At 42.7% G+C, this 11925-nt stretch overlaps 1 protein-coding gene across 2 annotated transcripts in view; it reads left to right on the plus strand.

The window, feature by feature from the left end:
- Positions 1 to 11619, plus strand: part of LOC126269938 (fibulin-1-like) — a 61493-nt gene extending 49874 nt beyond the window's left edge. For both annotated transcript variants that reach the window (XM_049974030.1, XM_049974031.1), the window contains exon 3: positions 8609 to 11619. In XM_049974030.1, the coding sequence (XP_049829987.1) occupies positions 8609 to 9544 (936 nt within the window). In that variant the 3' untranslated portion in view covers positions 9545 to 11619. The remainder of the gene's footprint in view (positions 1 to 8608) is intronic.
- Positions 11620 to 11925: the final 306 nt, after the last annotated feature.

Here is an 11925-nt window from a genome sequence, read left to right on the forward strand (position 1 = left end):
AGTGAATTTACACGTCCTCCACCTACGCCACGTAACGTCCAGCGTGGTGCACTTAACCTTAACTCAGTTGTTGGAACCGATGCCTGAGAACTGGTATTCAACATTTTACAGAATTTATCCCCCATATAGCCGGTCAGAAAAATATCTGCCACAGTTTTCACACATGCGTCAACTCTTATTGGGAGTGTGGTACAATGGACACCCCGCCCCCGTCCGGCCATCCTGATTTAGGTTTTCCGTGACTTTCCTAAATCGCTTCAGGCAAATGCCAGGATGGTTCCTTAGAAAGGGCACGGCCGACTTCCTTCGCGTCCTTCCCTAATCAGATGAGACCGATGACTCCCCCAAAACAATCCAACCATTCCTGCTCGAGTGGAGACGACCAAATCTGATACGACTGTAAACGGGACTTCACTGCCCGTCACCGGATTAGAACTTGGAGTCTGTGCTGGACCGAGGAAGAGAACGGTGAGGGTGTGTCCACGTGTGGCCCCTGATGACAGAATAACAACATTTATTGATCAAACGCAATACATTGGTTGTGGACCCTCTGAGAGAGGTTTGCTTCCACTCGTAATATTCTTGGCGAAGACGAAGATGGCCGGCGGATTTTCACACGTGCGCCTACTCCTGTGTCTGGAACTTCACTGTCGTAACTCGAATCTGCTGCCTCGACAGCGGCGCTCCGGTCTTGCACTGACTTACTGCGTCAGTTGGAACCACGCGCCACGCGCCACGTGCCTCTGTTGTGGTGGCGGCTGGGGGGCGTGGCAGAGGGACAGGTCAATGCCATGTCTCAGCGGACGTCGCTAGCAGCGGCTGTATGGCGTCTGCGGGTCAAGGTCCCTGGCTCCCGCCCCGGTCACGACATTTGTGTCGGCAGCGTCCCAGGACAATGGCGACAGTGTGTTACCAAAAAGCATCCCAAGCGATGACTCCCATGGCAAGCGGTGCCTGTTGATGGTGTCCGGCGGTAGTTACGGCGGCGGCGTCGCCTTCCAGACGACGACCCGCATTACGACAGTGAATGCGATGGTAGCCACGACACCGAACTGGTGACGGCGGTGACACAGGCGTGTGACACTCCAACACCTCACGAAGGACGATGTTAACGAGCTGGCTGCCGGTCCTTAAATACGGCTCTCTGCCGCTGATGTCTGCTGTTATTTTTTCCCAGTCGGTCAGTGAAATATTCTTCCGCTGCACGGCTGGTGCAACTGACATGATTACCGTCCTCGATGTCGACACCCTGGCGTACGGCGAGCTTCTTCTTGTCACGTCTTCTTCTGTGCGGCAACCAGGTCTTGTCACAGCGTTCTCCTTCTTGTCGCTGAACTCGGCTCTACGCCACGGTATCGTAACACTGAACTGCACAACCGAATTTATCATACATACGATTCCAGGCTCCCAATATTCTCCACATGTTAACTAACTTAATTACGGCAAAACTCCTACCTTTAAGTAAATCACTCTCATCTTTCGATCCTCTACATATATACTAGCTGATAGAATGGCAATATTGTGTTCGTGTGCTGTTTCGAATTGTACAGTGAGACCACATATCTTAAATAGCTTCCCAGTTGGTATGGTGTACATCCACATAGTGTTCTAGCATCTCCCCTAAATTTTTTAGTTCTTTCCGGTCATCCATTAGCTTCAGGATATAGAGGTCTCGTTTCCGATTCTGTCATCTACAATACCTTGCAAGATTCATTGAGGAAATCTAACAAAAAGTTGGTTCCCACATTCACTGCTATCATCTCAGGTACTCTGAGCTTCAGTATCCAATTGATTACTCGCGCTTGCGTCAATGTCGGTGCCTGGTGATCGATCATTGTAACAATTTCCATGCATCTAGGAAAATGATCTTCAATCGTGAGCACATATCTACTCTCTGCAGGTGTTTAGTTGGGACGACCTAAGACATCAATCCTAAGCAATTGCAGTGGGGCTAATGCTTCAGGCAATCTCGGCAACTGCTCTTTTGTGCGACACATATTAGCTCTCAGTGCACACAGTATGCAATTCTGTACATTTTGGTCTACATCCACCTTTATATACCTCCATCTGTACCTCTCCATTAATCTCCGTTTGTGTAGACCTACAATGCCATGATTTGCTAACACATGGTCATGTCTCTCCCTTGATACTCTGTCTCTCAGTTTTTATGGCACCAACTCTCACGGTTACAGCATGTTTTCTTTGCACGGCGAACCATCCGGTTCGCAAAACTACAATTGCTTACATTTGTCATCTTCTGTGCTATCTTCAATTCGTTAAACGCATTGTGTTGTCTCTACTTTCCTAATCAATCCATCTGTGTTCCCATATTTTTACTAGGTTTTTGAATGACCTCAAAATCAAATTCACTATCCATCTTCTGTGCTGTCTGCCATTCCTTAAGCTCATTACCACCTATTTGTAACGCCACTACTTTCCTACTTAATCCATCTGCATTTCTATGTTTTTTTTCCAGGTTCGTCTATAACCTAAAAATAAAACTGACCAATCATACAGCCCACTGTGTCAACCTACTAGATGAATCCTTCAACACTATCAGCCATTCAAATGCTACTTTATCTGCTATCACTTGAAAATTTTTCCGTTAGAGATAACACTTGAAGTAGGTGATTCCATAAATAAAGCTCAATATTTACTTTTCAGTTATGGAGTAATTCTTCCCTCCTAAGTTCTTTAACTTGATGCATAGGCCACTGGATAGTCTGTGCCCTCAACTTCTTAGGATAACACATAACAAGAACATAGCTGGACACATTATATGACAGAATGAATTACTTATTGAAATTTGGAAACACTAAGATGTGACTTAACGTTAGAGCTTCTTTCGGTTTCTCAAAAGTACTCTGACAATCGCCTGACAAAACAAATTTTGAAACTTTCTTCAGAAATTGTGTCAGCAGTCCAGTAATATCCACAAATCCTTTTGTGACTCACCAATTCAAGTATAGAATATTCATACAAGGCTTCAACTAACCTTGAGTCTGTCCAAGATCCATCCCTACTACTTGAGTGACCAAGGTATGCCACCTCTTCTAATACAAAATTATACTGCTCAGTTCTGAAAATTGACGCCTTCAATCACAGGAATACTTCCCTTAGGCGCTGTATGTGCTACTCTGTATCACTCGCAAAGACGATTATATCATCAAGATACATCATGCATTGACATAGCTTCAGCTTTCTGATAACTCCATCAAACAACCTCTGAAACGTTGCAGGTGCGTTTTTCAGTCCTGTATATATCTTTATCAATTGATAATGTTGCCATGGTGAAGAAATTGTTGCCTTTCGTCAGTCCTATAGAGCCATTTCTTAAGTCTATTGTCGAAAAATACTTGCAGTGGTCTAATTGTCTACAGTTTCTATAATGACTGGCAAAGGGTAGTTATCCATTATAGTCTTAGTATGCAAGTGTCGATAGTCTCAGCGAAACCTGTATTATAATGGACGCGACGAAAATTCTGGTCCCCAATGGGCTATTACATTCCTCAATAATCCCATCCTTTTCAGCTGCTGATAGAAGAGTTGCTCCAGAATTGGCTGCAAGTGTTTTGTGTGGCTTGTGGTAAACCGGTGACTTATTCCCATTGATATTTGGTGCTGCATAATATGCATTGCTGGCAATGGTATTTTTGGAAAAAAACTAACACCTTTTTAAATTCCAATGTTGCTTATCACTCCCGTTTAGGCGCTGCAATTTTCCTTGTAATGAAGTTTCAATGGCAACTGTCCATAGATGACACCCCACGTAACCCATTCCTCATTCTCCCAGATATTCATGTTAGTGACGAACAATTCCTTCATTAACCATAAATCCTCGGTGATGTAATTATCCACAAACACAGGTACCAATTATCAACCATTTACCTCTTGTTGGCATACAGTGCTTTTTTTCACTAAGACATCTGCCTGATCCAATACTATATTTACTTCCACACACACATCACCCCTACTAGTAAAGTCGACTTAAGATTAACCCAAAGCGAATTACCGGTACCCTTAGGTACCCATCTGTGTGAATCGACTCTTAGTGTGAATGTTCCCAGCTTAAACGTTGTGTCATTTTGATAGGCTCCTTGTGACATAACTACACTGGCAGCAGTTTCGCCCAGCTGAAGAATTTTGCTGTCAAGCTCCACCATTGTCGCCTGAGGTTGATTTTGCCACAATGCTGATGCAAGATATCCCACAACGGAATCAAGTCATAGCCGTCTCTCTCATGTGGCATAATCTCTACATATCGTCTGAACTGACCTGTAACCAGTTAAAAATCTATGTCCACCGATTCCAACGATGTGAAGTTGCTATTCCCCATTCTACGCAATTTACTCGTATATTGTGATGGGCTCAGTTTTTTAAGTTCGACAACACCCGATTTTCACAGGTAACTGACAAATGTGCTCCTGTGCCCGACAGTCTCGTGCAGTTCTTCTTCCTCACTATTCCTCTGACTGCACAATCCACCTCTGCATACAACTTCGTAGCATCTAATTTTACTGTGAATACCTGTAGTTGGACCTCAGGTTTGCTTTGGCATTTAACGCTTGCTTCATCCCCATACTACCATTATCATTATTCTGTATTATGTTGACCTCTGCCTCTACTCCCACTGTCCTTTGGCTGGCTATGTTGCTTTTGCACATGCCCCAACTATACACGTCTGTAACGTCTAGCCGAAAACACAGTCCGTATAACTCGCAACCTGGTTGACAGATCAATTTCCTCTCATTCTACTGTCGCTCTAGCAGCTGTGTACAAATCATTCGGAATCCTGTTTGTAGTCTCCCAGACATTTCCGAAGGCGACCAACTTTAAAATGTTTCAAGCGCCTTCTGATCACTCTCCTGTAAAATTACTTCATTCACGATAGAAGTCTGCCACATCCCTTTCATACCATGTCCAACTGTTCCTCAGAATATCTGGCGCTGTTCTGATTTGTGTACCTTTGAACTAACACCTTTTTAAATTCTTCAAATGTTCTAGACCACTCGAGATATTTCTTACTCATATAAGCTTTTGCTTTCCCAGTGAATCTTAATTTTGCTACCTTTGAAAATTCCTTATCAGACCATCCTTCCATCTCTGCCTAGTTTCTAAAAATGTCTACAAACAGTAGCACATCCGCTGTTATCGTACCAGAGAAAGGAGCAACTATACTTGTGGCTGAGAAATGTATATATCGCTGTAGTGACTGTGCTTCTACTAGGCGACGTAACTGCCTGTTAACAGCTGCTAATTATGCTACCTTTTTTGACAATATACGCACTGACTCTGGTTGTGATACTCTTTGTGTCTCTGACTCTCTCAAAACCTTGCTCTTCTCGATACTCATTTTCAAACATCAACAATCACAAGACTAACAAAAGAAAATACGTTAACTTATATCTAATTATGAGCCATTTTGATTCTCAGAACTGTCTATCCATATGCCTGTAATGCCTACTAATGAAACATTTACTGACACTGACTCTGTAGACGGTGCCGAATTATCTTCCAAATTACACTGTGTATATATGACGCGTAATAGCCGATAGCATCCCGTCAGAGTACAGAATTGAAGCGCTGTCGAGCAATGATAGAACTTAGTTGGGTGACCATCCGGTCTGCCGAGCGCTGTTGGCAAGCGGGGTGCACGCGGCCTCTTGTGAGGTAAACTGAGGAGCTACTTGATTGAGAGTTAGCGGCTCCAGGCTCGTAAACTGACATACGGGTGGGAGAGCGGTGTGCTGACCACATGCACTCCACATCCGCATCCGGTGACGCATGTGAACTGAGGACGACAGGGCGGCCGGTCGGTACCGTTTATCCTTCATGGCCTGTTGGGGCGGAGTTACGTTTTTTAAGATATTTTGACAACAATTATTAGATTTCTTGACTTACCGTATGTTCAGACATTGCACTGAAAAGGCGACGCCAGTTCTCTGATATCAGCTGTAATAGCTGGTGGATTTAGAGTGCAGGGGGACACGGTTCAGCGCCAGTCAACCAGCCTAAAATTCAAAATAGCTTTATTTCAGCTCTCCCCATTGATCACTGTGGCTGAGGCATCCAGTGGCTTCCTGTGTCAGCAGACAGTGGTTCGTGAAACAACTGCTTCTGTCAGTGTCGATTGAGGTGGTCTCATCTAGATGAGACCACGTGTGCTGTCACACGTCTCTCACACTCTGCACTGTCCAGCACGTGACTGGCAGATGACTTAATGGCAGTGACCTACTTCCCCGTGTTGATGGCCGGTCTGCTGCTTTGCAGAGAAAGTGCTGGCCCGATGTTGTGGTGGCTCCAGTTACTGTGGTTTCAGGGCAGGCTGCCCTAATCAGAGCCGAACTACGGTCCATGGACAGCATTCTAGATGGTGAGTCACAACTCTGTAGTGACAGAGTTAGGATACTAACAGAAGTGATTTTAGTGTAAAATGGAAAGGTACTTCTACACTTCTGAGATGCGCTTGCTAGGGTTTTACCATGTTTTTTCTACACTTACTATACATTCGGTGGCCACCGGTGTGGAAAGGCTTCCACCATCTTCCGATTAAGTACTGCTGTGTCAATTGTTTCCCCACCTCGCCAGACTGGTTCACATCGCAACATTGCTATGTTATATTTTTGAAGAGGTATCTCCTGTGCAGCTGCCGTGTTTGTGGTTGGTGAGTATAGAGCAAAATACGGTACCTTTCCTCTCTATGACAGAAAAGCCTCACATTAATTATGTAAATTATCTCTTATAGCTACAAAAAATATCTTATAATTCGTCACTCACACTATACGAAACCCAGTTTTCCTGTGAAATGATAACATCAAGCAACAGTTAACTGGTCACAATTCATCACAACTGCTGCTTCATAGGCTGACGGACTATCGTGATTTTGGTTTAAAGAAGATTACAGAAGCTCAATGGTTGTTACTGGCTTGCTAATATCGAACTTTTTCTGTAAATCAAGAAACTTCAGGCTGCAAGTATCAACTGCGTACTCCAATTAACGAATGACAAAAGTCATATGGTAAATTATGCAACTGTAGCAATGAACAACCATGTCAGGAAGTTTGACATCAAACTGAAACTACTTTGCTGCAGATTAAAGAAAAATGGATGGATAGGAATCAAATTAACCGTTGATAACATTAGTGAAACTACAACCGCTGATTTCTGTAACAGCGTAATTACTAAGTAGATGTATAAGTTTTATAAATTGTCATTTTTTTATTTGTTGTTCACTCTATCTGGTTTTACGTATTATCATTTGTCACTTGGAGTTAGTGGAGATGTGGACGCTAGAAAATGTAGTGCCCAATGGGGAAATCGGAAAATTTCTAACTTATTCTCCTGTCTGAGTTCAATCGGCGGGAGCCAGGAAGATTTGCGCCATATATGATGATAGTGACATTGGACCGAGCACGGCAAGAAAATGATTTCCTCGTTTCAAGTGAGACCGTTTTGACGTCAGTGATGCTCCACGTGCAGGAAGGCCCTGAGGTTTGATGAAGATCGCTTAAACGCATTAATCCACAATATGTCAACGTATTCGAGAACTGGCAGATGTGATGGACTTCGATCATCTCACCACCGCACGACGTTTGATAACGTGGGAAAGGTTCAAAAACTGAGTGTGTACGTACCGCATGTTCTGAGCCAAAATCACCAAAATCAGCTGGTGGCCCCGTGCGCATCTCTGATTGCTCGTGAACAACATTGGTCATTTCTATTCTCTATTGTTACTGGTGACGAGAAGTAAGCAGAAGAAAGGAGTACTTGAAGCCAGACAAAGTAATAGTTCTCCGTACAAAGACCTGTGCAAATCCACTAGAGATAGTGCACGCACCTGGTGGACCAGTGACGGTGTGGTGTATTACGAATTGCTTCCCCGAGGTGTAACCATAATTCCTGACATTTTATGTCAATAACTGAGGCGTCTCACAGACGTAGGTCAAGAACAACGACCAGCAAGACTATGTGGAGCGATGCTACTTCTCGATGAGACACACCGGCGCTGTGTTAGACTGACAAGCAACATTGCACAGTAGTTGGGTTGCCAACATTCCGCACTCACCTAATTCATATGATCATGTGCCCTCAGATGTTTACCTTGTCCGCTCTCTATTTATTCAACCTCAAGGAACTTCCTTCTAAGATGAAAATGCGCTCCGAACATGGCTCGACGAGTTGTTCGCTTCAAAACATCGTAATTTCTACAGTCGCGGAATCGAAAAATTATTACAACGTTGACAGACTATTGCTAACAGTGAAGAAGAATATAATTGATGACTAAAGTATCTGTTACATGTATCTGCTACTTTTATTAACGTTATGGAAAAATGCTACCAATTTATGCAGCAACTGCCGGCTGGAGTGGCCGAGCGGCTCTAGGCGCTACAGTCTGGAACCGCGCTACCCCTACGGTCGCAGGTTCGAATCCTGCCACGGGCATTGATGTGTGTGATGTCCTTAGGTTAGTTAGGCTTAAGTAGTTCTTATTTCTAGGGGACTGATGATCAGAAATTAAGTCCCACAGTGCTCAAAGCCATTTGAACCATTTTTTATGCAGCGACTCAGTATGTATGCTATGTGTCTAAATGAAGGTTCCCTTTTGCAGGTGCTGTATGGTGACCAAGCAGCTGTCAACATTGAAAATATTAAACAATTCCAAGAAGATACAAGATCCAAACAACATCAGATGTGGGCGGATCCGAGAGTTTGTGTATCTGGAATGAGTTTTCAGTTTGCTATGAAGGATCAAATCCAGAACTGTTTAGCAATGCTTTCGAAGCCGGTAAATTGTTATTCAGATATAACTTGTAAGAGTATTGAAGAGGTTGTCTCTTCTATATGGAGAAATGGTACAAGTCGTAGTGGTGTAATTGAGTCGATAGGTAATAATACTTCCTTCAACGAATCTAGCACATGTGGGGGCGGATATCTGAAAGGGTTTTATTTTGACGTTTATAGGGACATGTGGTTAGACATAGACGAATGCAGTGAAAATATTTCAGGGTGCGCTCACGAGTGTGAAAACACAATTGGCAGTTACAGCTGCAAATGCAGACCGGGCTATTTCCTACAGGACGATCAGAAGTCATGCCAGGATATAGACGAGTGTGGCCGAAACATGTCTGGATGCGCCCAGGAATGTGAGAACACAGATGGCAGCTTTAGCTGCAGATGCCAAGAAGGCTTCTCTCTGATGCCGGATAAGAAGTCGTGCGAAGATATCGACGAATGTCGGCGAAACATGTCTGAGTGCTCTCACAAGTGCGTGAACACGATCGGTAGCTACAAATGCAAGTGCAGGAAGGGCTACTTCCTCATGGACGACCAGAAGTCGTGCGACGACCACGACGAGTGCGCGCGTGACAAGAACGGCAGGAGGTACGCGCCGTGCACGCACCTGTGCGTCAACGTCGCGAACGGCTTCATGTGCGGCTGTCCGGAGGGCTTCGTCATCGATAGGCGCAACATCGCCACGTGCATAGACGTCCGCAACGTGGACGTTCCCCCTCCTGGCACTAGACCCAAGTCACAGGGGCAGTAGGCTGCCGTAGAGGCACCTTCCGTGTGTCGGCCAGTTAATATTTTTAATATAAAATGAGCTGGAGATGATGTAACGCGGTACTATACTTCCCACCCCTTTCGATGGATGCGTTGCGGAGAATTCGTGAAGAGAATGTGAATATGGAGGGGGTTAGGCAGGGAAAAGATCGAGGGAATTTGGGAAAGAAGGATGGTTAAGGTTTGACACCTCGTCGTTGTAAAGTTAATTAGAGACACAGAAATAGCTAGTCGGTTCTTTGTTATTTCTGCAACCATCTTCAGATCGTTCCACACGTGAAAAACAAGCATCACATTAATTCGTAAATACCAAGGCAATAACAGTACGTAGCTTAAAAACATCACCGTGAGCAAGCCAGGTTGTTTTTAAACTATGTACTACTATTCTCTTGGTGTTTATGAATGCAGGTTATTGCATGAACACAGCTAACGAATCTTTCCAATTTCCAATGCTTTTCACGTTGCAGACAGCAACCAAAACTAGTTATCGTACTTTAATTGTAGCAGAAAAATTGCGGCCTAGGCAATGAAACTTGTTTTTACGTAAAAATCAAATTATTTAATAAACCACATTAAGACCGCCGTCGCCTCCCTGACATTGTCAGGCTTCACTAGTAATCTTTTAGGATGGTTTCTTGGCCAAATCTGTGAAGTATTTTCGTATGGATCAGAAAATTACACGCAAAAATTTCCCAGATCATAGCTCACAAAATGTTTTGCTACAGAAATTGTCACAGAGATTAATATGAGATGTCGTAGAATGCTGTCCTTGTCAATCAGCAACATCCCAAATTTGGCAGTCCCAAGTAAATTCAAGTCATTTTTATCATGGATCCAGGCATCGTCTACCACCTTTGCAGATTTGTTATAATAGGGTTCGCTGAAATACCAGGGAAAGTAAGAGCCTGCTTCTCTTGCGTTATTCACTACGTCATTTGGCCTTCAAAACTATTTAATCTCCTCTGGTAGTCCACTCTCAGAGATTGATGGAACGTGCGTTTCTGGTCACTTTCTTGAAGAGTCGTGGACTGACGTTAAGTGAAATATGTTGTCGATGATTTAATTCCACTGAATGATACTAAACGATGTGGCAAAGAAATTGAATTGTATTCAGCAGTTGTTGTTCATTTCAAATTTCTATCTGGACCACAAAGATTAAAGTTTATCATGATGAGTGCTAGAATAATTGTTTAAGTTCAGGGAAATTTTCTTACTCTCCAGTGTTCTGCCTCTAACGACCTCGACGTCGACTAGTTAAACTGAAGCCTTTTGCGAACGGGCTTTGTCCGTTTTTTTTTTCACTAAGCTATCGAAGCTTAATTCACGTAATTTGTAGTAATCTATCAGAAAGTAACAGGTCGGTGATGAAAACATGATTTTGTAACTTATTAAATTATCAGGAACATGAATATGCACTTACAAGTCCTTATATTGTTTTCGTAAACGAGCTACGACACACGAAACTCGACGTCTCTCTTAATGCAGTTGTTAAAGTTCATTCTGTAGGTGGAGCATTAATTTTTTACCAAAATTCATTTAATCTGAAAGATTAGAAGAAATGGAAAAAATACGATGTATATTCAGCTTTAATGTGTATTGCAGATATGACTTGAGTGGAATTTTGAGGAGCTAATTCGACTGAGATAAACAGTTGCTAAAAAACGTATGAAGTATTTTAAGGGTGGATACGTGCAGTCTTCATAAAAATATATGAAACTTGATTAGCTTTGAAGTAATGTTTTCAGGACATCTTCAGAAATGAGAAAGATATCCTTCCAGGGAACTATCTAGTCGCCCCATATCAGTATGATGTCACTTTTCTAGTGTCACTTCCGTTTGTCACCAACCACAATTATTTCTTCTGGCAGGTGTTACATCATCAAACTCACAACTACCCTTACCACTCAGAGACGCCCATTATAGATAATATTTGTGTGGATTAAGAAATTTTTCTGGCTGACGTAATGAACTTACCATTTTATTCAGCTCTTATTTGTAATCCTCTCTCACCTGTGCTAGACTTCAAATGTAATGAAGTGATGGTGTATACAAGTACTTGAAACATAAATAAAGTATTTTAAAAGAAAGTAAATCCATTTTTATTTTATTTTGATGAGGTCTGGTGCTTTTCCTCTGGTTTCTTTTATAATTAAGAAAACATTTAATTTCAGATATTTTCTGTATATGTACTTACAAATTAATTACAAACTAAATGACAAGTTAATGAGCTACACAATTTCTGAAATGTTATACTGCTTAATAGATAATACAACCAACGTATCATTGTTTGGAAATAACAAGAAAGCTGTTTTTAAAAAACCCTCCGCAGATCAACAGCAAAAACATTCTTACGTTTATACCTGA

Source organism: Schistocerca gregaria, chromosome 1 (genome assembly GCF_023897955.1).
Source record: "Schistocerca gregaria isolate iqSchGreg1 chromosome 1, iqSchGreg1.2, whole genome shotgun sequence".
Lineage (NCBI taxonomy): Eukaryota > Metazoa > Arthropoda > Insecta > Orthoptera > Acrididae > Schistocerca > Schistocerca gregaria.